This window comes from Urocampus carinirostris, chromosome 2, assembly GCF_059441175.1.
Source record: "Urocampus carinirostris isolate Australia breed hairy pipefish chromosome 2, RoL_Ucar_1.0, whole genome shotgun sequence".
In the NCBI taxonomy this organism is placed as follows: Eukaryota; Metazoa; Chordata; class Actinopteri; order Syngnathiformes; family Syngnathidae; genus Urocampus; species Urocampus carinirostris.
This window is the reverse complement of record NC_142350.1, coordinates 19,208,688-19,235,054: the sequence shown is the minus strand read 5'-3', so window position 1 is coordinate 19,235,054 and position 26,367 is coordinate 19,208,688. Positions and strand designations below refer to the sequence as shown.

General features: G+C 40.3%; 3 protein-coding genes across 5 annotated transcripts; 2 read left to right on the top strand and 1 right to left on the bottom strand.

Annotated features, from left to right (window-relative positions):
* Nucleotides 1-1,340: 1,340 nt before the first annotated feature.
* cks1b (CDC28 protein kinase regulatory subunit 1B) lies at nucleotides 1,341-4,210 on the bottom strand. Of its 2 annotated transcripts, none has more exons than XM_088327834.1 (4): nucleotides 3,963-4,210; nucleotides 3,734-3,804; nucleotides 3,499-3,626; nucleotides 1,341-1,866 (listed from the first exon to the last, which is right to left on the bottom strand). In XM_088327834.1, exons 2-4 carry the CDS (start codon nucleotides 3,790-3,792, stop codon nucleotides 1,808-1,810), a joined length of 246 nt encoding a protein of 81 aa, XP_088183960.1. In that variant the 5' UTR covers nucleotides 3,793-3,804; nucleotides 3,963-4,210; the 3' UTR covers nucleotides 1,341-1,807. The 2 variants fall into 2 exon arrangements, with proteins under 2 accessions (XP_088183960.1, XP_088183959.1); XM_088327833.1 differs by having other exon boundaries at nucleotides 3,734-3,801; nucleotides 3,963-4,200.
* Nucleotides 4,211-7,016: 2,806 nt separating this feature from the next.
* Nucleotides 7,017-20,428, top strand: pbxip1a (pre-B-cell leukemia homeobox interacting protein 1a). Of its 2 annotated transcripts, XM_088329269.1 has the most exons (10): nucleotides 7,017-7,172; nucleotides 8,311-8,451; nucleotides 10,094-10,181; nucleotides 10,251-10,315; nucleotides 12,102-12,501; nucleotides 13,081-13,299; nucleotides 14,787-14,824; nucleotides 16,098-16,155; nucleotides 16,253-16,399; nucleotides 17,346-20,428. In XM_088329269.1, the coding sequence occupies exons 2-10, from the start codon at nucleotides 8,374-8,376 to the stop codon at nucleotides 17,981-17,983; spliced, it is 1,731 nt and encodes a 576-aa protein (XP_088185395.1). In that variant the 5' UTR covers nucleotides 7,017-7,172; nucleotides 8,311-8,373; the 3' UTR covers nucleotides 17,984-20,428. The 2 variants fall into 2 exon arrangements, with proteins under 2 accessions (XP_088185395.1, XP_088185394.1); XM_088329268.1 differs by lacking the exon at nucleotides 7,017-7,172 and having other exon boundaries at nucleotides 8,206-8,451.
* Nucleotides 20,429-21,770: 1,342 nt separating this feature from the next.
* On the top strand, nucleotides 21,771-25,269 carry s100a11 (S100 calcium binding protein A11). The gene is made up of 3 exons (XM_088329266.1): nucleotides 21,771-21,888; nucleotides 21,959-22,098; nucleotides 25,070-25,269. Exons 2-3 carry the CDS (start codon nucleotides 21,970-21,972, stop codon nucleotides 25,199-25,201), a joined length of 261 nt encoding a protein of 86 aa, XP_088185392.1. The 5' UTR covers nucleotides 21,771-21,888; nucleotides 21,959-21,969; the 3' UTR covers nucleotides 25,202-25,269.
* The last annotated feature ends 1,098 nt before the right edge of the window (nucleotides 25,270-26,367 follow it).

Below are 26,367 nucleotides of genomic sequence, written 5' to 3'. Positions count from 1 at the left end.
AGAGGTCATATTACTGTATATCTTGCACAATGCATCCTATCTGAGAGGTAGGATTGAAGCAATGAGAAACCAATCCATTTTTCCGGCCCCTTTTCGAGTTTTCTTAAATTTCCTCAAGCTGAGGTTTTTGAGTTTTTACTTGCTCCGTTGTAGGTTTCAGATCAGGGAATGCAGTTATGGTGTTCTGTGCAGCCCTTTGAGACTTTTTGTGATAAAGGGCTATACAAATAAACATAACTTGACTTAACTTAAGTTATTTGATTGGGTGAGTGGGAGTGATGGGTGGAGCTATGCAAAAAGTGCAAGCACTCCTTCCCATCTCTCGCCCTACGCCGTCTGCGCCAAAGGTAGGCACATCAGGCTCCCTGTTCGGAGAATGTTGTGATGTTTTTACAAAAATAACTGCATCTGGTTTTGAAACTAATATGTATGAAAAAAAAAAAGGGTCAAAATGAGTTTAACCGATCTTGAGTAATTGCAAGAAAGAGAAGTTTAAAGTGGTATGTTTGTTGATTTTGGGACAAGGGCTCTGGCATTATTCTGTTTTCATAATTTTTATCAAATCATCCAAAATAAATGTGCTAAAGACTAAGCTTTTGTCTGGTGCGCGGGCTTAGCAATTTAGTAAAAGTGGCCCATAATATATGGTGTGGCTGTTTCCCAAAATAAAATTAATACATTTTGCTTTCATGGCTCTTGGAGTCAAAAAGGTTCCCGACCCCTGGTCTAAATTAAATATCTCTGATTGGCCTGACTGAAATCACATCACCAATTTGATAGTTCCATTATTGCGCTCACGCACATTGGCACCAAAGTAAATCTGTAATCTATTAAAGACGACAAATCTTTCTAGTTTAAAAATATATCATCTTAATGTGCTCATATTTTTAGGACATTTGAAAGTTGGATTCAAGACATTTTAATGCCAATAAAGGCTTCATTTTTAGAAGAATAAATTCCAAGCCTTTGAAGACCAAGGATCCACAGGAGCCCTGTTACAGAACTTCAATCCCAACACTTGATTATAAAAACACAATTATTTAAAAACTCAATTATGTTGACAGTGAACCCTTGTTTATGGCAGTTGGGCTTATTTTATCAAATATCACATGTCTGCCTGTCAGTGCAGAGATCCGGCTCAATTCTGGAAAGCTGGATGACGCTTTTAACCGGAAAAGAAAGGCGGCCACGTGATAGAGGTGCTGTATCCCTGTCAGATCAGGACTTCTCTCTTGATAATGTCACGTATTTGTAAAACAGGCAATGCCCTCACCACCCTGGTGGCTAAGGAACCGTGAAATGAATAAAACTGCGTTTAATCCAAGTCAAAACTAAGGTGGGAGGGTTGTTAACATTTGAAAACATTTATTTTATAAATGACAAAAACATTCAGATCCCATACAGACGTCCTGTTCTCTCGTCAGAAAGAGTGGACCGTCGTTACAGCTTTGGTGACAAAAAAAAACAGTGAAATGTTCCTTTCCACTCAGCAGCAAAATGTCACGCGCTTACATGTCTAAGGTGTTTGAGCGACGGCACCTTTCCTTGCGACTTTTTTCTTCAGAGCTCAACTCGGTAATTAAAAATAAGAGGTGGGAAGTAACTTACAAGGGCAAACAGGAAAGAAAGATTGGTAAAAGCGGACAATAGATGTGCAGAAGGCTTTTTTCCACCCTCACAAGCGAAAATTTTTTTCTCATCCTCTTCTGATTCAGGACGCCCCTTTTCAGTCTGTGCCACGATCCTCCTCCGTTTCAAGTCAGGGGCAGCGCCATGCAAGAGCTTTATAATCCAACAGTAGGAACGGCTACAGTTTTGTTTTGGTCACGTTCGGCAGAGGGCGCCTGAAGAGCAAGATGTGCGGCTCTGTTGGGGAAGAAACAGGAAATTCAATGACCAGTTGTCTGCTAAATACACGGAAATCTTTACAGCGGTCTACTTCAATTCAACTTTTTGGATACAGTCTTGGAATTAAAGTTACTTTTGCAGTGTTTCCCACAAATTTGTGAGACACTGGTAAGTGAACATTTTAGGGCGGTTCGAGGGCACGCCCCACCCGGAAGAAAATTGTGTACATTTTAAAGTCAAATGCATCGAGTCGGTGCATTTTTAGAGCAAAATCAAGAGGCTACCTCTAGGAAGAATGTATGCCCTTGTAAACTATTGAATCATAAATACAATTGTTATGAAAGGCGATGACACAGCTGTTTTTTTACCCGAGTAAGAACTTTACAAGTTTATTATCATTCACATAATCATATTTGGCATTTGGATTATATGCAAACCAAGTTACAGATTTAGTTTTTACATATTTTGCTTAACACATTTCCATTCCTCCAAACACATTTTATAAAGCTGATTTTATATTTTACTAGTAATTTTATCGTCGTTGTGCTCTGTACAGCCCTTTGAGACTTTTTGTGATAAAGGGATATACAAATAAATATGACTCGACTTAAACGAGATGAGTTTGGTGCCCTATTTACACACAGCAAAACAGACTATGTGGAATTAAAATTGGTGTTAACAGTATTCACACACGTGACAGTAACGTCTAATTGTTGCACAGATGGGCAACTCATACACTGTGTCTCAGGTAGATCACTTTTCTTTTTTTCTCCTTCAATGTAGCACTCATTTTGTTGAAGTGGTGCTAGCCTACAGTCTTGTGAGTGCTGACGTGTGTGTGTATTGCAGTTGTGCACTAGTAATGCGTTCAGGGTAAGCTACTTAATTTGTCTTTTTGTAAATTGCAGTTAATTGTTGCTCGAAATCACTATGCGAACACGTTATATTTTGATAATGTATTACTTAGCATAGCAAATGTGAATAATCTCATGAGTTTAAGCAAGTAATACTCAATCCCAAGACATCCCAGAGTTTAAAACATTTTAAAGCCAATAAAGCACTTGTTTTTAGAATAATGAACTCGATGCTTTTCCCAAGGATACACGAAAACCCTATAAATGTTTTAGTACAATGCACAATTAGTTTTCATTCATTAACATTTCACTGTCACTATAACTAAGCACAGTGTTAATATGTTTTCTCTTTAAGATTTTTAATCATACATTTACCCGGGACTTCAGTGTCTAATCTCGCTCCATACAATGTTTACTACGTTGTTATCAATTACATTAAGACAATCCAATTCAACATGCCCTGATCTGTAAAGTAATAGAATAGAATATACCTTTATTGTCATTGTTACAAAATGGGTTAACATATTGTGACAACGAAATTGGGCATGACACTCCAGTTTTACACCTTCACAGTGAGGTATGAGCCAAGAAGATAAAGGAACAGAGAATATAAGGTTATAAAACAAGGTGAATATTAATCAAAGCAAGGGAAAAAAAACTCAAAAACCCTTAGCATGAGAACAATTAAAAAACTAAGGGAAGGGACAAAACATGAGGTGTACCGCCTACCAGGATGACCAGGCAGCAATGAATGTTGCAGACAATATTTTTCTTAATATAGGGGGAAAGTAGTTACCAGGCTGATGGATCATGTAGTGCACCCATCCTTGGCTCTGCTGCACACCAAGGTTCCTCCATTCAGTCTCTGACATTAAATGAGTCTTTGGCACACGCTTGGCAATGTCTTTGGGTAGCATAACATGTCTAAATACAGTAAGACACACGTGTTATTATCACTTCCGGGTTTGAACATATCGTTTTCGTCAAGTACGAGGTGCCATGCTGACCGCATTATGAGCCGTCATAATTACCTGTATTCATATTGCTCATCGTCATATTTATCGGAGTAGTAGATCTGTTTGTGTGACATGATGACAGTCTGCTAAAAAATAGACTATGTTAAAGGCAACATTCAAACAAGAGCACATTTAAGCTAGTTTGGCTAGGCCCAGCTAGCCACCGCGATATCAAAGGAGCAAATAGCACCACGAGACAACAGTATTGACGTTTGTTGAACTACAAATAGAATATAAAGGTTACCTTCAACTATTTCTCGTAGAGGTAGTTTGAAATTTGGCGTATTTGTAATTTTGAGTGAGTGCTAATGCTTTCACAGCGCTCCACTTTTCACACTGAATTGGAAACCGAGAGCCCGCCTTTCAACGTTCAAATGGACCAGGCCTCCTCTCATTGGGCGAGACGGCCAAAAAAATCCTCTTCTATTGGTCGACTATAACTGTCGCGGAGAGATAACGTAGTTCAAAAGCGCCATTCTATTGGCCTAAAAATAGATTAAGAACTACGTGTTTAAAATTACCTGTAGCCCCCAAACTTGCAGAAATACACTCTAAAATTATGATTAATATCCATCCCCTAAAAGATTTAATGAAATCAATTTTCAAATCAAACATAACATCTGCTCATCTATCTATATATGTCTGTCTGTCTGTCTGTCTGTCTGTCTGTCTGTCTGTCTGTCTGTCTGTCTGTCTGTCTGTCTGTCTGTCTGTCTGTCTGTCTGTCTGTCTGTCTGTCTGTCTGTCTGTCTGTCTGTCTGTCTGTCTGTCTGTCTGTCTGTCTGTAAATATCTCTAACGAGCCATGTCGCCCTCATGAGAAGTGGGTAGAGTCAAGGATACACTCACATTCACCAAACAGCCATTCACCTTTGTTCTTCCCAACCTAACACCAAACATTAAGCCCACACATACTATGCAAACATCTCATCTCAAAGACAGTTCATCTATTACGCTCGTGCAACATTACAACATGTAATATTCAGTTTTTTTAAATGAGTTCATCCAGTTTATCCCGGCTGTTCGGTCCCTGTAGGACTGGTGCCAGAGTTTGGTCGTATCAAGTGGGAGTTGGGCTCCGTCAAGGCTACCCTTTGTCACTGGTTATGTTCATAACTTTTATGTACAGAATTTCCAGGTTGGTGGCCTCAGCATTGCATGTCTTTTTGCAGAATGATATAATGATCAATACAAAAAACATTTAAAATGTATATTTGTTTTTCTTTTTACTAATGTATTTTAGCTACTGTATGTATTTCTGTTTTCCTCTGTATTCCTGCAGCACTTTCTGTTCCCTTGAAAAATGTTAAGGTTGTAACATACCTGTCAAGCTGTACGTTTTTGTCGTACAAAGTACGTTTATTATGTATTTTAAGACGTTTACGACGTACAAGAAAATCTGTACGGGAAAACGCAAATTTGTCAATTACGGGTACCATCCGGTAAACACCGACTGTCACGAAACGGCAAATCAATCAAGTCAGATAGATAGATAGATAGATAGATAGATAGATAGATAGATAGATAGATAGATAGATAGATAGATAGATAGATAGATAGATAGATAGATAGATAGATAGATAGATAGATAGATGGATGGATGGATGGATGGATGGATGGATGGATGGATGGATGGATGGATGGATGGATGGATGGATGGATGGATGGATGGATGGATGGATAGATAGATAGATAGATAGATAGATAGATAGATAGATAGATAGATAGATAGATAGATAGATAGATAGATAGATAGATAGATAGATAGATAGATAGATAGATAGATAGATAGATAGATAGATAGATAGATAGATAGATAGATAGATAGATAGATAGATACTTTATTCATTCCCACAGGGAAATTCACATTTCCAGCAGCATCCCTTCGCTGAGAACAATACAATAATAAAGCAAAAGGAAAACAATATACAAATACCCAAAGTGACGTGCTAATACCCACTGTAGCGTGTTGTATAGAGTATTTAAATAGTGCTACAAAAAATACACACTGCAATAAAAGTACGGTAATATGCAATGTAGGGGGTGTGGTTTAGTGTGGGCCTTTACTCCGCCGGGTGGAGTTAAAGAGCCTCAAGTCAAACCAGTTCGCTGCGGTAGCCTCTATCTCTGTATCGTTTTTTTTTCCGTTGCAGACGAAACGAGTGGTTTGATGCTACTCTGCGCATGCGTCTGCCACCTGGGGATTTCCCATCATGCAACATTCCGTGGTAGTTGTGTAGTGAAAGGAAGTCCGTCTCTTTTTAGAGAACCGGCTTTTTCGGCTCAACTCATTAAAGAGAGACGACTCTCAAACGGCTCACTTGCTTTGATGCATTATATTACGATTATTTTGTTGTATGAAGAAGTTAAGAAAAAAATGAAGTATGAAAGGAGAAAATGAAAAAAAGTCAGGTTTGCTGTTATTCCTTTAATCATTATATTACCAACGATAATTTAATGCAAAAAATGAATTCATAATTTGAATAAGAAAATGTATTATTCTCTTTAATTATATTTGCATGTATTTTTTTCCTTCTACAGTGAACGTCCAAGCTACTTCATTTTTGAACTTTTTTTATGATAAACTTCATTCATGTCGAGCAACTCAGGATCTCACAACAAAATGTTAATTAACAATGTATATGATATAACGAAACACATGTACAATATAACATGTTAAACTACACAAATAAACACGTTTTAAAAATATATGGTGTAAGATTATTTTGTATTTTGTAAGGGAAAATACGACAGTTTGTAAGGGCATGGAGCCCTGGAGCTTGACAGATATGTTGTAATAATTAAGTGCAATATCGCAGTTGTGTATGGTTTTAACTTTAAAAATGAATACTTTGATTAGTGGTGAATAGTTTATATTTGTCTATGTATCAGATTTGATATATTTGTGTATTCTCCAACAGGAATTGAATTCTCATTTCGTTGTAGCAACACAATGATAATAAAGCTGAGTCTGATTCTATTTCTGATGCAACGAACGAGTCTCACGAGCAACTGCCAAGGTAAATGCCCACAGCAAGTTTCAAATATAACTTTTTAGACGTGTTCTTCAACAGTTGGTCCACGTCTACCACAACTGAGTATAAATAAATGTACTTGCTGACATTCAGGCTTTAAATTCGCATCAGGAGGATCTTTAGGTCACCATCACCTGCCAGACGTCAGTCACGCTGCCCTGACGTCACGCTTTGGATATACGCATCTAATTGGTGGAAAACCCGGAAAAATTGACTGTAACAAATTTGTATTGGCTGAGGGTTTTCTTGTTTTGTTTCTTGGAGGAAATTAACGCTCCAATCTGATTGGTTGAGAAGATTTTCGGGACTGACGTCACGTACTGCGCAGATGAGAATTTTCGAACTTCATAATATCGATGGGACTTTCCGTGGATTAAAAGTGGATATCCTGGAGTGTGAATTAACACTCAACGACTTGGGGTAAATATACTTTGTGTGTGTTTATAGTGGCATTGTGGAACGTGTACGTGGCTTGTACCTAACCAGACGCAAACCCGGAAGTAGCCTTGCATCCTTTGTTTACAATCACGAGAGAATGGCGAACGTGACTATTAATTTTAAATGCAATTTTGCACGCGTGCAAGCCCCTATATTAAATCACCTCCCCTCTATTTGCATCAAAAACATACCTGCCACCCTCAGACAATTGCTCCCCTTATTGATGATTGCCATCCCCCTTATCAAGCGATAATAAACCTCACAAACGCGACACGGCACCTATTTACTCACATCTACAATTACATCTTTCAGGATCTTTCTAAGTTCTTCCCCCTCTTGCAGTACATTTAACGTTGATTATCAAAAGTTACTGTGCAGGATTTCGCAAACTGTGTTCCACATATGGTTTTAGTGTTATATATGTATAGTGTTTAATTAGCAACAAAAATGTCTGAGTATCAGTTCCCATTGTCTTGCTACACTAACTATAATTGATTCACATTGCCAAAACTCTCACCGTAGGTATTAATTAAATTTAGTAAACCTCTTTCATCTGTGGAAAGCAATCTGGTCCAAAATCACATTTATTTATATATATACGACCCAAAATGATATAGATCGATACCGCGGCAATCTTAGTAATCTACAATGACATTGTCGTTGTCAGTTACTAGTGACCGAGACGATTCGAATTTAAGACGAAATTGGCAAAGCAAGATCGGTCAAACAAAGTTGTCCTTTTTTTATTTTATTTTTATATATTTTGCCCGTACTAAAAATGTAATACGGCTTACACAATTTGAAATGATAAAAAAACGTATTAATACAGGGAAAGCGTATGGAAACGTGTGACCTCAGAGACACAAACGTCCTTTTATGGACGTTTTACACATCTACCAAAACAGGCCAAAACGTCACTCGTGCGATTATATTAGGGAGCCTTACGTGCATTACGTAACCTTTATAATACGTTAATCCTCCGTTTAAATCGTGCACGTATCACGGCTGTAATCGCACACGCAACGAGCACCCGTGGTCGCTGTTCATTCTAATCACAAATCTGTATTACTCTTGTCGATTTTATCTGGCACGATTTGCGCAACTGCGACGTCCTTTGCAGGATTAAGTAAAAAAGAAGAGTTGAAATCGGTGTCCCCTGTGCTGTGCCAAAAGGCGTCTAAAGATGGCAATGTCGGACCACAGCAGCAGTACTGGCAGCAGCGGCTCGTCCACCAACAGCTGGACGCTCCTTTCTCCAGAGGTAAATTTAATCAAATTGGTATGATTTAGTATTTTTCAGACAGTAAAGTGCGATTAAACTGTATGATAAAAAAATCTATGTCCAACAACTCAGAGTGCCAAATACACCAAGGCTAAAAACTCAAATTAGGCTTTGAGACGCCCTCATATTCCAATTCAAGTTGAAATAAGATCTTGGGCCTGGGCCCGATCCGACCAGGTTCGGGCTTAAAATGTGAATCTTTAATTCGGGAAGAGCTAGGTTACTCATTTGCAGTTTCTTTCTCTTCTGTTTTATTTTTCCCTCTTCGTGAAGGATCTGCACAGCATGCACTTACTATCGCTTTCTACTTCTACCAGAGTAATATTTATCTGAAGTAACGGTACTTTTACTTGAGTAACATACATTGGCTCTGCAGTTCAGCACCAAAATGCAATCTTTGGCGCCAAAGTTATATTATTCAGAACATGCTTACCACACTATCAGTTTAACTGCAAATCACGAAATTCAAAGAAATATTCATCTTAGTTGTCACACTGGATGCACCGATTCCTCTCACCACCTCCACGTTCCTTATGTCAGAGGTCATTTCTGCTTCTCGCTGATAGCTTACAAGCTTTACAAATGTTTTTTTCTGCTTTTCGGCCAAAGATGTCACTATTTGCAGCTTGTCATCTGCAGAACAGGTTTTGTCTTTTCGTTGCCATTTAGTTTAATTTCATTTCGCTGCACTTTCCTGAAATGTGCACTTCGGCGCTGAACCGTTCAATTGGTTTGAAGGACTCTCCCGAGTAAACCCCAATCTGCGCACTTTAGCCAAAACACACTCTTCGGCAAAGTAAAGTTTCGGGTTTACTTCGAGCTCAGTTTATCAAATCAAGTTAATCCGCTGGGTTTTGGCGGGTTCGGGTTTATATACCCACGACTTGGGTTTTTAGGCCTGATTGTACCTCTAAAATCAAGTTTTTATAGCAAGGTGTTGGGAACCTTGTCAACTCCAAGAGCCATAAAAGCAAAATATGTCGATATTTTTTTAGGGACAAACCATATATTTTAAGAGAAAATTTAACCAAAACCAAGGTCTTAGGCCCAAGCTCGACAAGAAATCTCACTGGTCGGGCAGATAATGATGCACAAACTTAGAGACATACCAAAAAGTCATGTAGCTGTGATTGCAGCAAAATAAGGTTCCACAAAGTAATAAGTCAAAGAGCGGCAATATTTTTGCAACGCCTCCTTTTCAATAATTTTTCAGCGCAATATAAAATCATGAATACATTTCTTTTCACGATTGTGCAACCCCTTCTCACGGTTTCTTCATTTCCTCATGCTAAGGTTTTTAATTGCTCCCTTGCCCTCTTGTGGGTTTTAGATCAGGGGATGGTGTAATAATAGTCTGTAGTCTGTACAACCCTTTGAGACAACCCATTGAGACTTGTGATTAAAATACAATACAAATAAACATGACTTGATTGTGTATCAGATGTTGTTGGTTCTTGGAAAATATTTTGAGTTTTTTAATCGATAAGTTTGAAGCCTGAAATCTGGCAATATTCTTGAGGGGGCAATACTTTTGCAAGACATTGTTTGTTCCCTACCCCTGCCTCATAGCCTTGAGTCCATGCAACCATTTGTGGAAGGTTTCAATTTTTCCCTTCTACAGGAAGCAGCAGCGGACAACGCCGGTCCATCGGACGATGGCACTGAGAGCATGGGTGACGTACCCAGCTTGTCGGAAGACATCGCGGCAGGTAGGAAGTCACTTCACAACTTTGGAGAGGGAAAGCCATGTTACAAAAATGACTGTGTTATTATTGCAGGTGTTGTTGAGCTCAAGCCTAGTCTCATTCCAGTGGATTGCATCTTGTCAGAAGAAGGCCATCAGGTTGGTAGGCAAGGTGCAATAGCGCAAAGTGGGCTAATCTCTAAATGAGAATGTAAATTATTAATTGAAATTTGTGTTACTTCAAGCAACTACATTCAATGTTCACCCGGCTGATTGATACCCTTGAAAATGTTTTTGGGTTTTCATCGACTGAAAAGAGCTTGATTTTTTTTTTTGCCAATGGCAGCTGGCATTAGTTTGTATGTCGTTGTCTGTCATCACCCCTTAAGGGTCGCACCCAAGAGGACAGATGCATGCTACACCTAAATAGGGCACTATGAAATGTGTATTAGTGCAAGGATTACATTTAAATTATGAACATTTATGGGCCATGCAAACAATGATAGCGTTTCTCAGTGGTAACTTGTAAAGCAGAGGTCGGGAACCTTTTTGACTCAAAGAGCCATAAAAGCAAAAAATATTAATTTTATTTTGGGAAAGAGCCACACCATATATTATGAGACAAATGTACTAAATTGCTAAACCCGCGCCCCAGACAAAAGCTTAGTCTTCAGCACATTTATTTTTGATGATTTGATAAAAATTATGAAAAGAGAATAATGCCAGAGCCCCTGTCCCAAAATCAACAAACATACCACTTTAAACTTGTCTCTTTCTTGCAATGACTCAAGATCGGTTAAACTCCTTTTGACCCTTTTTTATCATACATATTGGTTTCAAAACCAGATGCAAGCATTTATTTTGTAAAAACGTCACAACATTCTGAGAATAGGGAGCCTTATGTGCTTACCTTTGGCGAGAGATGGGAGGGAGTGCTTGCACTTTTTGCATAGCTACACCCATTCCTCCCACTCACCCAATCAAATGACTAAGTTCTCTTCCGGTGTTTTGGCGTATTTACAGTTCTGTGGATTCATCATAAGGTATCTGAACACTGAACACAGATTACATAGTGAACTTTTATATAAAGGATTCTTTAGCGTTGTACAGCTAAAACGAGTTTTTTTTTCCCCATTTTTTTGTGTGACACCTTGACTGTAAATTGTAGTGAAAAACGTGCCATATATATACTGCGAAGTAATAGATTGTCAGTAAGTTTCGGTTTAGCTTTACGTGTAACTTAATAGGATAGACGAAACAACTTTTGGACAAGATGGAGAAATTTTGCATGCAATCAAATCTGTCTCTGAGCCACAGATACTCGTAGAAAGAGCCATATATGGCTCGCGAGCCATAGGTTCCCGACCCCTGTTGTAAAGGGAAGAACTTCCTGCAACTAAAATTGTAAACTACATATTATGTATCATACATAGCATTTTTAACACCCCTATATGCAGAGAAATTTGTCTTTTAAACAAATCTATTTGAGATGTACTAAAAATCATATGTCTTAATAAATTTACACCAGCACGGTACTGGAGAAATTGGAAAATTGGCTTTGAAAGTCCTTAAAAATAGCTTGAATTTGGCCATAAGAAAGGTGCACAAACCCTGAAATGAACACTGTGTATTTCACTTTGTATGTATGTTTGTAAGAGATTAAACAGAGGTAAGATTGGGCCTAGAATTGCAGCATCTCCACGAAGAAAGAAAGGACGAGAGAGAGGCCCAGCCTGGCCCGAAATTCAGTCCGGGTTCGGATTCCAGCCCGGGCCCGATATCTTACCTCTGAATTAAATTTAGTTATTGCGTAGAAAATACTGACAAATACTAACTTTTAAATAAACGTTTGTACTTTTAATGCTTTTAAAAAGCATTAGGAGGAAATAATATACTGTACACTGCCCCTTTTAACAAAGATATCTTGTGACATACTTTTTGCCAGGTGTGTCAAGAGTCTGGTGACCAGCCGGTGGCGCTGGACCCAGAAAGCCAGGCCCCCATCATCCACGACATCATGACCAGTTCTCCCAGTGACAACGAGCAACTGGGGGTGGCTTTCGTCTTCAGCATTGACTCTGTAGGCCCGCGGGATGTCCCCGAACAGAACCAGGACATTCAAGACCCGGAGTTCACCGTCGAAACGGTCGGCCCCAGCGAGACCTCTTTGGAGCCTCCTTCGTGCGAAGACGCCGAGCTTCCACAAAAACACGAAAAAACAACGTTGGGCTCGGTTCCGGGTGAGGATAGCACGGAAGCGGAGAGAATCGGTGCGGGACAGGAAGGAGAAAAGGACGAGGAAGTGGGGTCTTCTGAGTGTGAGATGAACGAAGAGCAAGCAGAAGGTAATTTTTATGAAACATAGTTGGAGTTGTCGTACAATCTAGCAGCTGGGGTGTCAAACTTAGGGGCCAGATAAAAGAGAAATAAAGAGAGAGAAAAAAGAAAGCGTGAGAGCAGAAAAAAGATAGAAAGAAAGCACAAGATAGAGGGAGACAAAGAAAAATCAACCTGCCACGCGTGTTATTGGAATGCGGGACGAAACTGATGCGCCCGAGGGAAACCCGCGCAGGCACGGCAACGGGGTAGCTGGAATTGAACCCTGGACCTCCGCACTGTAGGGCTGGCGCACTCACCACTCGCCCGGCGTCCCGCCCACAATACAACTTGATTGCGTTAAGCGATTTAATTTGAGCTATCGTGGGATTCAATGCGCATATTCTGACATCGTTTCATTATTTCTTTGGGCATTGCGAAGGGGTCATATTTCAGATTTTTGCTGAAACACGGACGGGCTGCTTGGATCCTGTGAAGTCCGGTCGAGATTGGTAGGGAGAAATAAATATGAGAGGGGGGGAGGGGGGTCAGGATGCTGTTCTAAAGTTCATGACCCTACAGCCCTAAAAATGTTTGTTTTTTTGCAGCCTTCGAACCTTCCGACAATTGTTGCGGGGACGGCCTGCGCAGGAGGACGGCCCCGTCCGAGTCGAAAACGTCGGACGAGGAAGACGACGGGGAGGACGAGGACGGATGTGACGCGACCCACTTTTTGCAGAAAGAAGAAGAGAAAGTGTGGTGCTCCGTTAGCAAATGCATCGCCGGCGCTGCTGTGCTCCTCCTTCTCTGCGCCCTCTTCTTCACCGGTAAGTACTAGATGGGCTTGATTTCATCATCATTTTCCCTTAGTTATCCTATCTTCTGGGCTGCTAGGTGCACTGGATCAGTGTTTCCCATTACATTTCCTGAGACCCTGGTGTGTTCACCGTCTAGGGCAGGGATGTCAAACTCATTTTAGCTCGGGGGCCACATGGTAGGAAAAAAAACTCTTGACTGGGGCTGTGCTGGTAGATTTAACAGACAGTAAGAGAGAAGAAAATAGTGAAGACAGGAAGAAATATGAGATTAAAGAGAGAGAAAGATTGATTAACAGAAAAGGAGAGAATGAAAAAAGTGAGAGATGAAAGAAAGAGAGCAAAAAGTGACAGGGAGACACAGGGTGAGAAAGAAAGAGAAAAGAGACAACAAGAAAGACAGAGAAAACAGGGTAAAAGCAAAAAAAGAGTTTAAAATAGAGGACCGAGGGAGAAAGAAAGATGAGAAGAAAGGCAGTGAGAGAAAGAGGAAAAAGAGCAAGACTGAGAGAGAATACGTGACTGGGAGTAAGAGAAAAAATAAGTGAAGGATAGAAATGAAAAAGAGAGTGAAAGGGATAGATAAGAGAAGCAGAAAGACAATAAAATAATAAAAAGAGAAAGAGAGAGGGATAAAGAAGGAAAAATGACAGAGAATGAAAAAAGTATGCAAAAAAGAAAGGAAAAAGAGGGATAAGAGAAGCAGAGCGAAAAAGAAACAAAAACAATTGAGACAGGGAGAGAGAAGCGACGGAAAAAGTGAAAAAAGATAAGCGAAGAGAGGGAGAAAGTAAAGAGAAAGGAGTGAAAGAAAGTAAAAATAGACCGAGAGATAGAATAAGAGACAGACAAAGATAAAAAAAAAAAGAAGAAAAGGAACGATCGAAAGAGGGAGACCAAGAGAAAAATTAATCAAAGAGAGAGAGAAATACAGCTACAGTTGCTTTAGGAGTGGCACTTGGCATTAGTGACATCAAGTGGACATATTTAAAACTGCAGCTTATTTTTCTCCCAGCGTCTCGTGGGCCAATTTTCATCTGCTGTCAGGTCTGGTAAACATCTGGCCCGCATGCCGGACCCGGCCCGTCATAGATTTCTGCAGCCACTCCAGCAGCTCCCGTGTTATTTTCGATTGTTCTCAGCTCAGGGATGCTGCTGGAAAAGTGAATTTCCCTTCGGGGATGAATAAAGTATCTATCTATCTATCTAAAAGAGTCTCAAGGTCATTTCTATCAAAAGTTACAATTTTTTGAAATAAATGAAAACAAAATGCTCTCACTGACCGTTAGAGGGCAGGGTTGAGTTTGTATAGTGCCGTGATGAAATCTAGCAAAAGATTTCATATTTATGACGACACAGAAAAGTTTAAGATGGAAAGAAACACGAACGGCACACGAAAGAACGCACACTCGCGAGTCAAGCTTGCCGCCGCTTGTCAATCGGGCAGAAGATTGACGGCTTCGTTATGATTGACAGCTCCTTTGTGCTTCTGCTTCCAGGCGACCTTGACGATGCGAGCGATGCAGATCAAAAACAGGTTGGTCGGCCGGCTTCCTTTTCTTACTTTCGATACAACGCGAGCTCAATCTTCCAGGCTTCAAACGAGTGCTTTAAATCCTTGAAATGTTGTGTTTTCAAGGATTTTGAGTGAAGTGCTTGTAAATGCTGGAAGTTGTTGCCATGTTTCTCAACAAGTCTGCCTTAAAATGACGCCCACATTACTCTCTAGTGGCATTATTCTCTCGTGATTAACGTCAGCTGGCATGAGTTACTACGAAGCGCCCAAGAGGAAAGGTTTAAAAAATCATTTTTGTTATTTTGAAAGATATGACGTTGGAGAACACCTTCCCTGTCATTTTCAGAAATATGTGTTTGATACAACCACACGCAAGATGAAAAATGACATATGTAAATCGCAGATATGTTGGTGGCTCTACAAAAAACACGATTCACATCGGATTTTTTGTTTTAATGGTCCTGGAGAAATGGAGAAATTGACTTTAAAAGTCCTTAAAAGAACCAAACAGCATTTATTCATGTGTTTAGATACGATGTGATTTATTTTTGTGTACATTTCTTGCACTGCACTGCAGGAAAGAGGTCTAAATGTAGTGGAAGCTAGAACTCTTGTTGGTGATAGGAATGAATGGAGAGGTGTTGTAAAAGGATAGTGGGATGTTTAGACGTGTTCTAAAGGATGGGCAGGGTACCCGTATGATGCGGCAGGGGTAAACCAGTGAAAGCTGTCAAGCCCTGCTGTTGAACAGAAGAGTGTGTTGTGTCACCCTGACCCGATTGACATGGCCGCTTTCTGGTGTCCCGTTTCATCTGGAGGGACAAAAGCATGACCAACTTAGGTGTTGAGGTGCCTAACTTGTTTGGGTGTTTGGGCATTTGGGTTGGCCATGGTCCCCAAAAATTTTCACGTGTGTTTTTTTGTTATATTACCCTTTATTTTCCTTGTTTTTGTATGTGTTTGTCTTGCTGTCGGTCACCCCTCTTGAGGGATATGACCAAGGTAGATAGATAGATAGATAGATAGATAGATAGATATATTTCTTAGGCATACATTTGTAGGTATCTATTTAAAGTGTTATGCACATTACTTTAGAAAAATAATTAGTTCTAGTTGCTCACTACTTCTTCCAAACAGTCACTGAGTTAATAACTGAGTTACTCTACTGTAAAAGTAATTAGTTACTAAGAAAAGTAACCATTTCCATTACTTTGACTTGACATTGAATGAGTGGATTGCAAGAAAAGAGAGCAGACCCCTTCCGCTCTTGATCGGCTCCCTTTCATGCCCACAGGAAGCCGCTGATGTTCAAAGCGATGCCGGCCTTCGCCTTACCAAGGAAATGGCTGCAGGTATGGGCATTGTAGCGAAAGTATTGGCCCCTTGTACTGCCCCATCTCAGGCTTCAAACTTGAAGCTGAAAAACGGAAACTTTTTTGGTGTTTCCAGACTTCAAACCAGTTTTGGAGACGTTCGACACGGACAGCAGCGCCAATGAGTTGTCCATCGTGATGAGGTTGCTGAGTGAAAACCCGTTAAGGCCGGAACTGAACAACATGATCGAGGAAGTGAACGCGTACGATGAGGAATTTGAAGGTGCCCTAATTTTGGATTTGAATTTAGTTTTGCTTTTTCCAAGCTCAAACTAAACATTGTAAGGGACACATGTTGTTGAATATGTGCAGCCATGATTGAAATCATTTATTGACAACAGAAACAATGAACGCCACATCAAATGTACAATGTATTCATTAAATGTCCGATTCATCGTCAGATACCGAAGAGCATGCTTTTTTGCATTTATCGAAATTTCTCAGGGTGACTTTCTGTTTTCCCAATTCTCTTAACATTCCTCTCTGGTACCCAGACTAAAAAGAATGTGATAAAATCCAATTCCTTTTCGTACGTCATCTATATTGCTAGTGGTCGGAATTCTGCGCCCTCACCGCCGCGACCTGGGTTCAATTCCCACTTCATCCAATGTTTTGTGATTAATCATAGCACAAGTACTGTAAAACGTGCACCCTAACTTTGAGTTCTTTTTCCTCCTTCGATCTCTCTTTCTCTCCCTTGTTTTTCTCTTTCTTACTCTATTTCTTTTTGTGTCTTTTTCTGTTCCTGTCTCTCGATCTATTTTTTCACTTTTTCTCTTTGTCTCTGATTCTCTTTCTGTCTCTCTTTGCTTCTCTTTGTCTTTCTCTCACTCACTCTCACTTTCTTTTATCCGTTTTTTTTGTATTTCTTTATCTCCTACTCTTTCTCTTTTTGTTTTTTTCTCTTTGTCTCCTACTTTTTCTCTCTTCCTTTCTCTCTTTCTCTCCCTTTCTCCTTTTCTCACTCTATTTCTCTATTTTTCTGTTTTCCATTCTTTCTTTTTGGGAGGGGCCCTGTCTTTCTTTCACTTTATTCTGCTAGTCCGGCCACTGTGAGAAAGTTTTTTTTACCATGCGGAGCTAAAATGTGTTTGACACCCGTCTGGTTAATAATACAATAAAAATCTTGTAGTCTGATTTCACACTAACTGTCTTGTATTCCGACGCAGCGAACAAGCTTCTCGGGAAGCACGAGGAGCATGTCGCAAAACAAGACGTCGGTAAGCTACCCAGGCAATTGTGGGAGCAACTGGAGAAGATTTTGAAGGGGGGCGAGCACTCCATACGTCGGAACAAGGACGCGGAAAAGCGGCCTAGGGACGACAGGAATGAGCCAAAGAAGCCGAAACCAGACAGGGAAGAGAAGAGGAAGGAGAAGCCGTGGCGGAACTACCAAAAGCAGCGGTCCTACAACAGGGCCGTGTTCAGCCGGGCGAAGGAACAGAAGTTGCGGCGCCCCGCCCGCCCACCTCCCCACTGCGCCTCAGCGGAGGAGTGTGCCGCCAAGGAAGGTCTTTTCCCCGTGGAGCTGCACGAGTTTGAGGAGCTCCTGGAGGGTTACCTGAGCAAGCTGGAGGCCTGGCCCGAGGAGCGCAAAAGGTTCCTGCGCCGGCTGACGGCCAACTATTTTCACGGCGGCGTGTTTGCGCACGACCGCCGGTCCTTCGTCGATTTCGCCGAGGACGTGGCGGACGTCCTCAAGGACGTGGCGGAGGCGGCCGAGGGTGAAAACCCCGCCCTGGAGGATGCGATGAAGGAGTTTGAGAGGGAAGCTCTGTGGAAATTTGCTGCCGTCGAACAACATTAAATGGAAAGACTTTAGTGGACATCGTTTTGCTGTGAATAGAGGAAATATCTTTTTTTTTTAATTACAAAAATACAGTATTACCTCGGTTATTGGGGGTGAGAAAGTCCCAATGTCCCTTCATAAAAGCCCCCAAAATCAAACCTACCCCAAAATGATATCCTTGCCGACTGAGAGTATATGACAAAATATCAACTATAGATCTACAAATAGAACACAGAATTGCAGTCAAATGAATCGTCTTTATTGTCATCATACAAAGTACAAAAAAATTGTAGGGCTTCTCCTTTCAGCGTAAAGAAGCCATCTAGAGAGCGGTTGGCTAGCTGCACACTAGCATCGGGTATATTTGGATTAAGCCAGGTCTCTGATACAACCGTCGCAAATGTAGCGTTTCCCACAAATTGTAGCTCCAGGTCTTCTGTTTCATGGGTAATGGATCTGGTGTTAGTGAGATACAGGTTAGCCAGGGGCGGCTTGTTACATAGTCATAGCAGTAGACTGGACCTGCAGCCTTACTTGCCTTCTCTCGCGATGCTAGCTCCCATCCCGGACTAGATAACAATCCACAGAGCTCCCGCTGGTGATCACCATTTCTTGGCGCGTTTTTTTGACTTCTTCACAGCACAATGTAATTGATGAGTTTATTTTCAATTCAATAAGTCGCTGAAAGCCATCTCTAGCCGTGCTTCCCAGTTTGTTATGGTAGACACAGACTTGTGCGGCCACCCCAATGTTTGACCAAAAGCATACACCAGCCTATCTTACTTATACCCACCCAAAACACACATACAACCTTCCCCCTGTGATAGCATTTGCTGTGTGCTTTCTGTAGCAGAACACAGAGCTCAATACGTTGATATCAATGACAAAGACAATTCTTGCTTTCACCCTGCCGTTGTTTTCCTTCCCTCTGAGAGATTCTTAATATTCGCAATGAGGTACTTCTTTTTTGGGACAAAAGGTGATAAAACTACTGGACCCATTTGCTAACCAAAACAGCAACGACTGGAGTTTTTTCCAAAAGTTTGTGCGCAGTACTAACCTTGCTCACGTGATTGTTCTTTGATGATTTCTAATGACTGCATCCTATCTTTTATAAGATTGTTTTATTAATCAGAACAGCAGCACTCGCAGGTAAGCAGTAAATCAAATGAAGTGTTTTACGTGACTTCAGAGCAGTGTTATATAAAGATGTGATTCACAGTCTGTTCCTATGGTGATGAACACTTATGTCGTGGCCCCGCATTGTCCTGCATTTCGCTAAGGAAATAGCACCTAACCAAAGCTTGGAAATGAATGGAAGTTGACAGAGGAAGCCATTAAGCAATTGACAACCCACTCACTTCTGTGTTTCAATGTGTCTGTTTTTCTCTCTTTAGACTTCCTATTTTTCTATTTCCCTTTGTCTCTATTCTTTGTTCTTTCTATTTATTTCCTTCTTTCTTTTTTTTCATTGTTTCTTCCTTTCTTTCTGACTAACTTTCTATCTGGACTTTCTCTTCCTCCCTCTGAATTCTCCTTCTTTCTTTCCTTGCTTCTCTGTTTTTCTCCTCTTTCACTAGTTTTTTCTTTTTCGCACTTTTTGTTTCTCTTTATTTTTCTCTCTTTCCTTCAATCTCTGTTTTTCTCCTAACCTGCAAGGCTGCAAGGACGCTATTGGTGTGTGAGTGTGTGAATAGGTAAGTGTGAAGCACATTGTAAAGCACTTTGGGAAGTCTTCATTGACTTGAAAAGCGCTATATAAATGCAGACCATTTACCATTTATCTTTCACTTTGTTTTTCTTTTTCCCACTTTTTGTTTCTCTTTATTTTTCTCTTTTCTTCAATCTTTGTTTTTCTCTTTCACTTTATTTCTTACGCTGTCTGTTTTTCCCTCTTTTATATTTTGCTCTCCCTTTCCCTCTTTCTGTTATCTTTCGCTTTCTTTCATTTATTTCCTTTTTGTTTCTCGTTTTCTCTCCCCTTTTTCCTTTTTCTATATTTCTCTTCTTTCCTATCTTTTACTTTCTGTGTCTCTATTTTTCTCTTCTTTCACTTCCTTTCTTTCACTTTCTTTCTGTTTTCTTTTTTTGTCTGTTTCTTTCTCTATTCTCTGTTTCAATTTTGTTTTCTCTCCATTTCCTTTTCTACCTCTCTATATATATTTTCTCTCTATTTCTGCCTCTTTAATATTCCTCTCCGGCCACCTTGAGAATGTTTTTTTTCTACAATGTGGCCCCTCTAAGCCAAAAAGAGGTTGACACCCCTGACCTAGAGGAATGTAATGTCGAGAAGATTGTGACCTTTCTATAGTGTGTTTTCGGAATGTTATCCGAGTGATGTCAGTATTTTATTGTTTGTTCTTGAGCTTGTTTGCGGTGTCTGTTGATTCATCCATGTCTTTGACAAACGCCTGGCCCAAATTTTGCCCAGTGTTGAGTTCAATAAAGGAAAACTGCAAAATCTGTTAGCGCTTTTTTTCTGGTTGTTAGCCTGCTAAACGTTAGCAAGTTAGCTACATGACAAAACAATGCAAAAGATGTCAACTACACTATTTAGGTCGTTGCAGATGAAAGCATTTTTGCCAAACGACGCCTGTCGGATGCGATGGGGCAAGTTCCGGAGTGAAGAATCTTGATAATGACAACCTTGCGTACTGTCATTGTGACGAAATGGCCACGGAAGCCGATCATGCTTTGAATTCCCGACAGGTGAGATCGCCAACAAGAAACTTACTTTTCTGATTTGCTTCCTAAAGCTATGTTCTCATAGACAACCAATCCTACCATATGTAGAAATGTTTAAAAGAAACTCCATATATATGTTATACACAAATAGTGCTTGATGGAAATATAGGACCCCCAAGAAGTTTGTCATTTTGACACATTTCAAGCTTCAAACTTTGAGCAAAAAACACAATATTTTCTAAGAACATGTGAGACACAATCGTGAAGTGGAACCCATTTTTTTCAACATATATTAACAACAAAAATCCTGAAAAGTAGGTGTTAAAATACTGAAGCCTTCGGGTCAAACAAGGAGAAAACTAAGCAGAGAAGCAACCAAGAGGTTCATGATCAGATTGGATGACCTTCAGGCATACACACCTAAGATGGGAAAATCTGTGCATAACACATCTATTAGTCGTACCCTGCATAAATCCGCCCTTTATGGAAGAGTGGCTAGAAGAAAGCCCTTTCTGAAAGAATACTTTAAAAAGGCCCGTTTGGCATTCGCAAGAAGTCACATGGGATACTAAAATAACATGTGGAACAAGGTTCTCCGGTCAGATGAGACCAAAATGTAACTTTTTGGGCTGAATGCAGAGTTTTGTTTGGCATAAAAGTAACACTGCACATCACCCTGAAAACACCAGCCCCACTCTCCAACATGGTGGTGGGAGCATCATGCTTTCGGGTTGCTTTTCTTAAGCATGGACCGGGAAGATTTTTAGAGTTGACGGGAAGATAGATGGAGCCAAATTCAGGGTGATTCTTGTAGGAAATGTGTTGGAGTCTGCAAGAGACCTGCAAGGCACTGTAAAGAAGAATTCATTGGATCTTGCATAACACAAATCTCCTTAGTTGTTACTGCTGTGGTTGTGATTCGACCTTAAATCACAACCAACTAACTAAATCGAAACGGGAGATGAAAACAAATAATTGTCCTAATATTTTGGGTGCCACACCAGTCACGATGACCTCATGTGTTTTGTACAAACTCCTATTGTGCTTAGACGGGCATGAACTGCTTGTTTGGACTGATGCTATCTGGTCTTTCCTTACGTTTATACATCACGCTTCAGCATTTTACTGTGGAAAATAAGGGATAATGGAGCCTATTCTGCTGAGCCTTGCATCAGGACCACACGTATAAATAGACGGGCATGATCGGTTTGACGCAAAGACGCTCCTAGCATCACAAGGTACGTTATATTCCCTCTTTCATCTCCGCCATTTTATCAGAAATGTTACTTTTGTTTTGTTGTTCCGAAGGTGAAGCCAGCATGGAAGCCGCCATCTTAACTTTGGTCAGCCAGTTTAAAGCATACGCAGGAAATGACGGCTCTGCCAGCACTCTGAGCCGGCAAGAGTTCCACCAATTGGTCGCTTCGGAACTGCCCAACTTCGTCAAGGTTAGAGTTACGGTTTGAAGGTCATAATGGCACTTCCTTTTGGGCTTTAGCAACCAAATCAAGCTATTTTGAGACATTGGGAAGTAGACACATGTGGCAATACATCACAGGGTTCGTACGGGAGCTTGAAATTCTTTAAAATGCTTGAAGCTGAATGTGTATTCAAGTGCTTGATAGTTTGAGTGAAGTGCTTGTAAATGTTTGAAATTGTTGTCATGTTTCCCAACAAGTCTGCTTAAAAATGTCGCCGACACTGGTCTTCCATTGCATTTCTCTTTTTATGTGATTAATAATATTTTGTCAATATTTTGTCTGTTTTTTCCAATTTTGAACACTGCGACACATTCCTACCATTACATTTTTGTTTTTTGGAGGCTGCTTTTTTCCCGCTAGTCGCGGCTAGAAGCACAGGGTTTTTTGGGGTGCTTGAAATCCTTTGAAAGTGCTCGGAGTTTCGGTGCTTGTAAATGCTTGAAATTGTGACCGTGTTTGTCAACAAGTCTGTTTAAAAGTAATGCCGACACTGCTCTCCGGCGGCTTCGCTTTGCCATTGCTCATCTTCTTCCCTTGTGATTAACATAGCATATGGTATTAGTTTGTATGGCCTTGTCTTATGAAGCATCATAGCTCGCTATGAGGACTGGTCCATGCTACACCTAAACAGGGCACTATGAAATGTGTATTAGTGCAAGGTTTATGTATGGATTATGGATATTTATTATGGCCTATGCAAAAAAATAGGGTACATTATAATGGGGAGAACTTACTGCAACTGAAAATGTAAAAGCTTCATTCTACCCAACACATATATGCGAAGAGATTTGTCTCCAAAAATTTTTACACACCGGCTCGCTGAACTCAGGGTTGGACGCCCGCCCCGAAGCTGGGAGGTCACAGGTTCGAGCCCTGGCCGAGTCATACCTAAGACTTACAACATTGGTACCAGTTGCCTCCCTGCTTGGCACTCAGCATTAAGGGTTGGAATTTGGGGGTTTGGTCACTTAATGACTAATAAAAAGAGGTAAAATTATTTTTTACACACATATTGCAACTTTAATCAGGCATGTTTATGGACTGTACTCCCAAATCCATTCAATATGTGGACTGAGCAATTCGGTAAAAACACTGGACTATGTGTAATGTAAGATCAAACATCAAACATTCCGGTTGTATCCACCAACTCTGTTTGTCCCACACAAGATTAAAAATCGCAGATATAACTCCAGGTACATTTGTGAATCCGCGAAATACATGATTCACACCAGGTTTCTTCTTTCAATGGTACTTGAGAAAATAAAAGAAAGCTGTGAAAGTCCTTAAAACGTGCTTAAATTTGGCCATCAAAAAGGTGTAAGAACCCTGTTTTTAGCAACCGATTTAAGCTATATCCAAGCAATTTTTGGGATAGATATAGGTCGGTAGTCATTCTGATTAATTGTGGTTTTAAAAATCAACAATTTGTAAATATAGTAAATCGTGAAAAATAAGGTGGGAACTTAACAGTTTAATTACTCAAAGCTAGTGATAATGAAATACTAGTAATTATGTTAGGTTTTGTGGAGGATGTACCCATGCGGGGAAGGAAGGAGCAGGGAGGCAGGGGTGCTCGAAAAGAAGGAAGGTATTAAATAACAAAGGAGGTATAAAGTGACAAACAAGGGTTCACAAAACAACAAAATGTCCAAACAGAATCGAACTTGACAAAGTCCAAACCAGAACAACCACAAAAACAGAAATGAAAAATGCTAGAAACAAGTAGTATACCAGCAAGTGGGCACTGAACCTCTTAGAAAATGTCCAAACAAGAAAAGCAAACCTGGCAATGGCAGTACAATGAAAATGACCCGACAACATGTGCTGCTCAAAATATCTTTACAAAGAGTGAGGATGATTATGGAGAGTTGTGTGGATATGGCAAACACCTTTGCCCAGTTCCAAACTCGTTCAATACCCCCTGGTGGAGAACGTAAATTGTTGAATATATGCAGAGACACGTCGTTACTTCGAAATGTGGTTATTGTTTGGTCGCTGCTTCGCAATTTTTCATCGTGCATTGTGTTCCACCTTCTGATTTGCTGATGGGAAGATGCTTTCTATTACCAACAAAATGGACCTTTCCACCTTCTAAACCTTGTTTAGGAGGCACATGCAAATCATTTTTTAAAAAATGTGATAATTCAAAGATATATGGTTTCTGTAGGACCGAAATGCAGTTTTCCATAATGTCCGCATGATTGCGGAAAAGTATCGTGTAAAGTGAAGAGGATTGGGTCCTTCATTCCTTAAGTTGTGCAATAAAACAGCAAAATTATTTGTACAATAATCCTCTTTAACATTGTACTTCTTTTGCTAGTTATCAAGCTAAATTTTGGCCTCCTATCGAGCAGGCTATCTAGCTTTTTTCAGCTTTCTATCCGCCTATTTAGTTGTCTTTTTACTTTTTTAGCTAGTTATCTAGCTCCCTTTTAGTTTACTTTTCTAACTAACTACCAAGCAACCTTTTTAGCTATTTAACAAACTATCTTAGCTAGGTTTTTACATTTTCTACATGCTATTACACTAACATTGTACTTTTTTGCTTGTTATCAAGCTAAATGTTGGCCTCCTATCTAGCTTTTCTTTGCTTTCTCTCCAGCTATTTAGTTGGCTTTTAACTTTTTTTTTAGCTAGATATCTAGCTCCCTTTTAGTTATTTGACCTGTTTACTTTTCTAGCTAACTATCAAGCCAATGTTTAAAATATTGGGCAAGCTATTTAGCTAGATTTTTACATTTTTCACATGCTATTTAGCTAAAATTGTACTTTTTTTCCTAGTTATAAAGTGAAATTTTGACCAAGCTAATACTATATACACATATTTAGACCCCAAACAAAAACAATATCACCTACCTGACTTGGATAGCTGGTGATAATGACTAAGAGTGGTTTTTTTTGTAACATTCTCTTTATTTTCCTCTCTTTTTCTTCTTAGCCAGGCGACCCAGAAGCGGTGGAGCGCCTCATGTCATCTCTGGACCAGAACTCAGACGGCGAGTTGACTTTCTGCGAGTTTTGGCAGCTTGTCGGGAAGCTGGCCAGCAAAAATGGCGGTTTTACTGCATAGGATACCGTTTGTGCTCTTATCCCCCGGTTATCCATTATCCCAGATTAAAGACCTCGTTGTCTATCCGGCTCCCTCGTTATTCATTCACTGTACTCGCAGTCTTGATTTTAGTAGCCGGTTTGTAATCCTATACGCGGCGTATCGGGTTGCAAACACGCCGATACCCGCTAGCGTCCCTTGCTAACGATATCTTCCCTTGTTGTTGTTGTGTTCTCCGTCATGTCCGACCGATTTACCATGCCTTGCAAAATTAATGTCCCCCCCAAGAACTTTTTCACCTTTCGCCATATTTCAGGCTTCAAACTTAGAGACAAGAACTCAAAATATTGTCTTAGTGACAACAGTATGTGCTAACAGATAAAAAAGATTAAAAAAAAGAAAAGTAGGCCTGCAAAAATACTTTGAGTTAATAACTTGTACGATCTTCTTTTGCTACAATCACAGCCACAAGTCTTTTTGGGTATGTCTCTTTAGATTTTGGACATCTTAGAAACAAAAATATTTGCCCATTCTTCTTTACACAGCAGCTCAATTTCTTTAAGGTTTGATGGTGATCGTTTGTGCACAGCATTTTTCAGATCTTTCCACAAATACTCTATAGGAGTGAGGTCTAGACTTTGGCTTGGCTGTTTTAACACTTTCATATGTTTGTTTTTGAAGCATTCCATTGTAGATTGTACTATGAGTTTAGGGTCAGTTTTCTGTTGGAAGGTGTACCTGCACCCCATTCTCAGGTCTCTTGCAGACCCCAACAGATTTTCTGCCAGAATGGCTCTGTGCTAAACTCCATCCATCTTCCCATCAACAAACAATCTTCCCAGTCCCTGCTGAAGAAAAACAACCCCAGAGCATGATGCTGCCACCACCATGTGTGACAGTGGGGATAGTGTTTTCAGGATTATGTGCAGTGTTACTGTTACCCCAAACATAACGCTTTGCATTCAGCCCAAAAAGTGTAATCATCTGACCAGAGCACTTTGTTCCACGTGTTATTTGTGTCTCACATGTGGTTTCTTGCAAACGCCAAATGGGGCGGCAGTAGCTCAGGAAGTAGGGCAATCGTATTGGGACAGAGATGTCGCTAGTTTGATTCCCAGCTCCTCCGAGTGAATGGAAGTAGGCACCATGCATGTATTCATTGTAAAGTCCTTCAGGAGGTCTTCAGT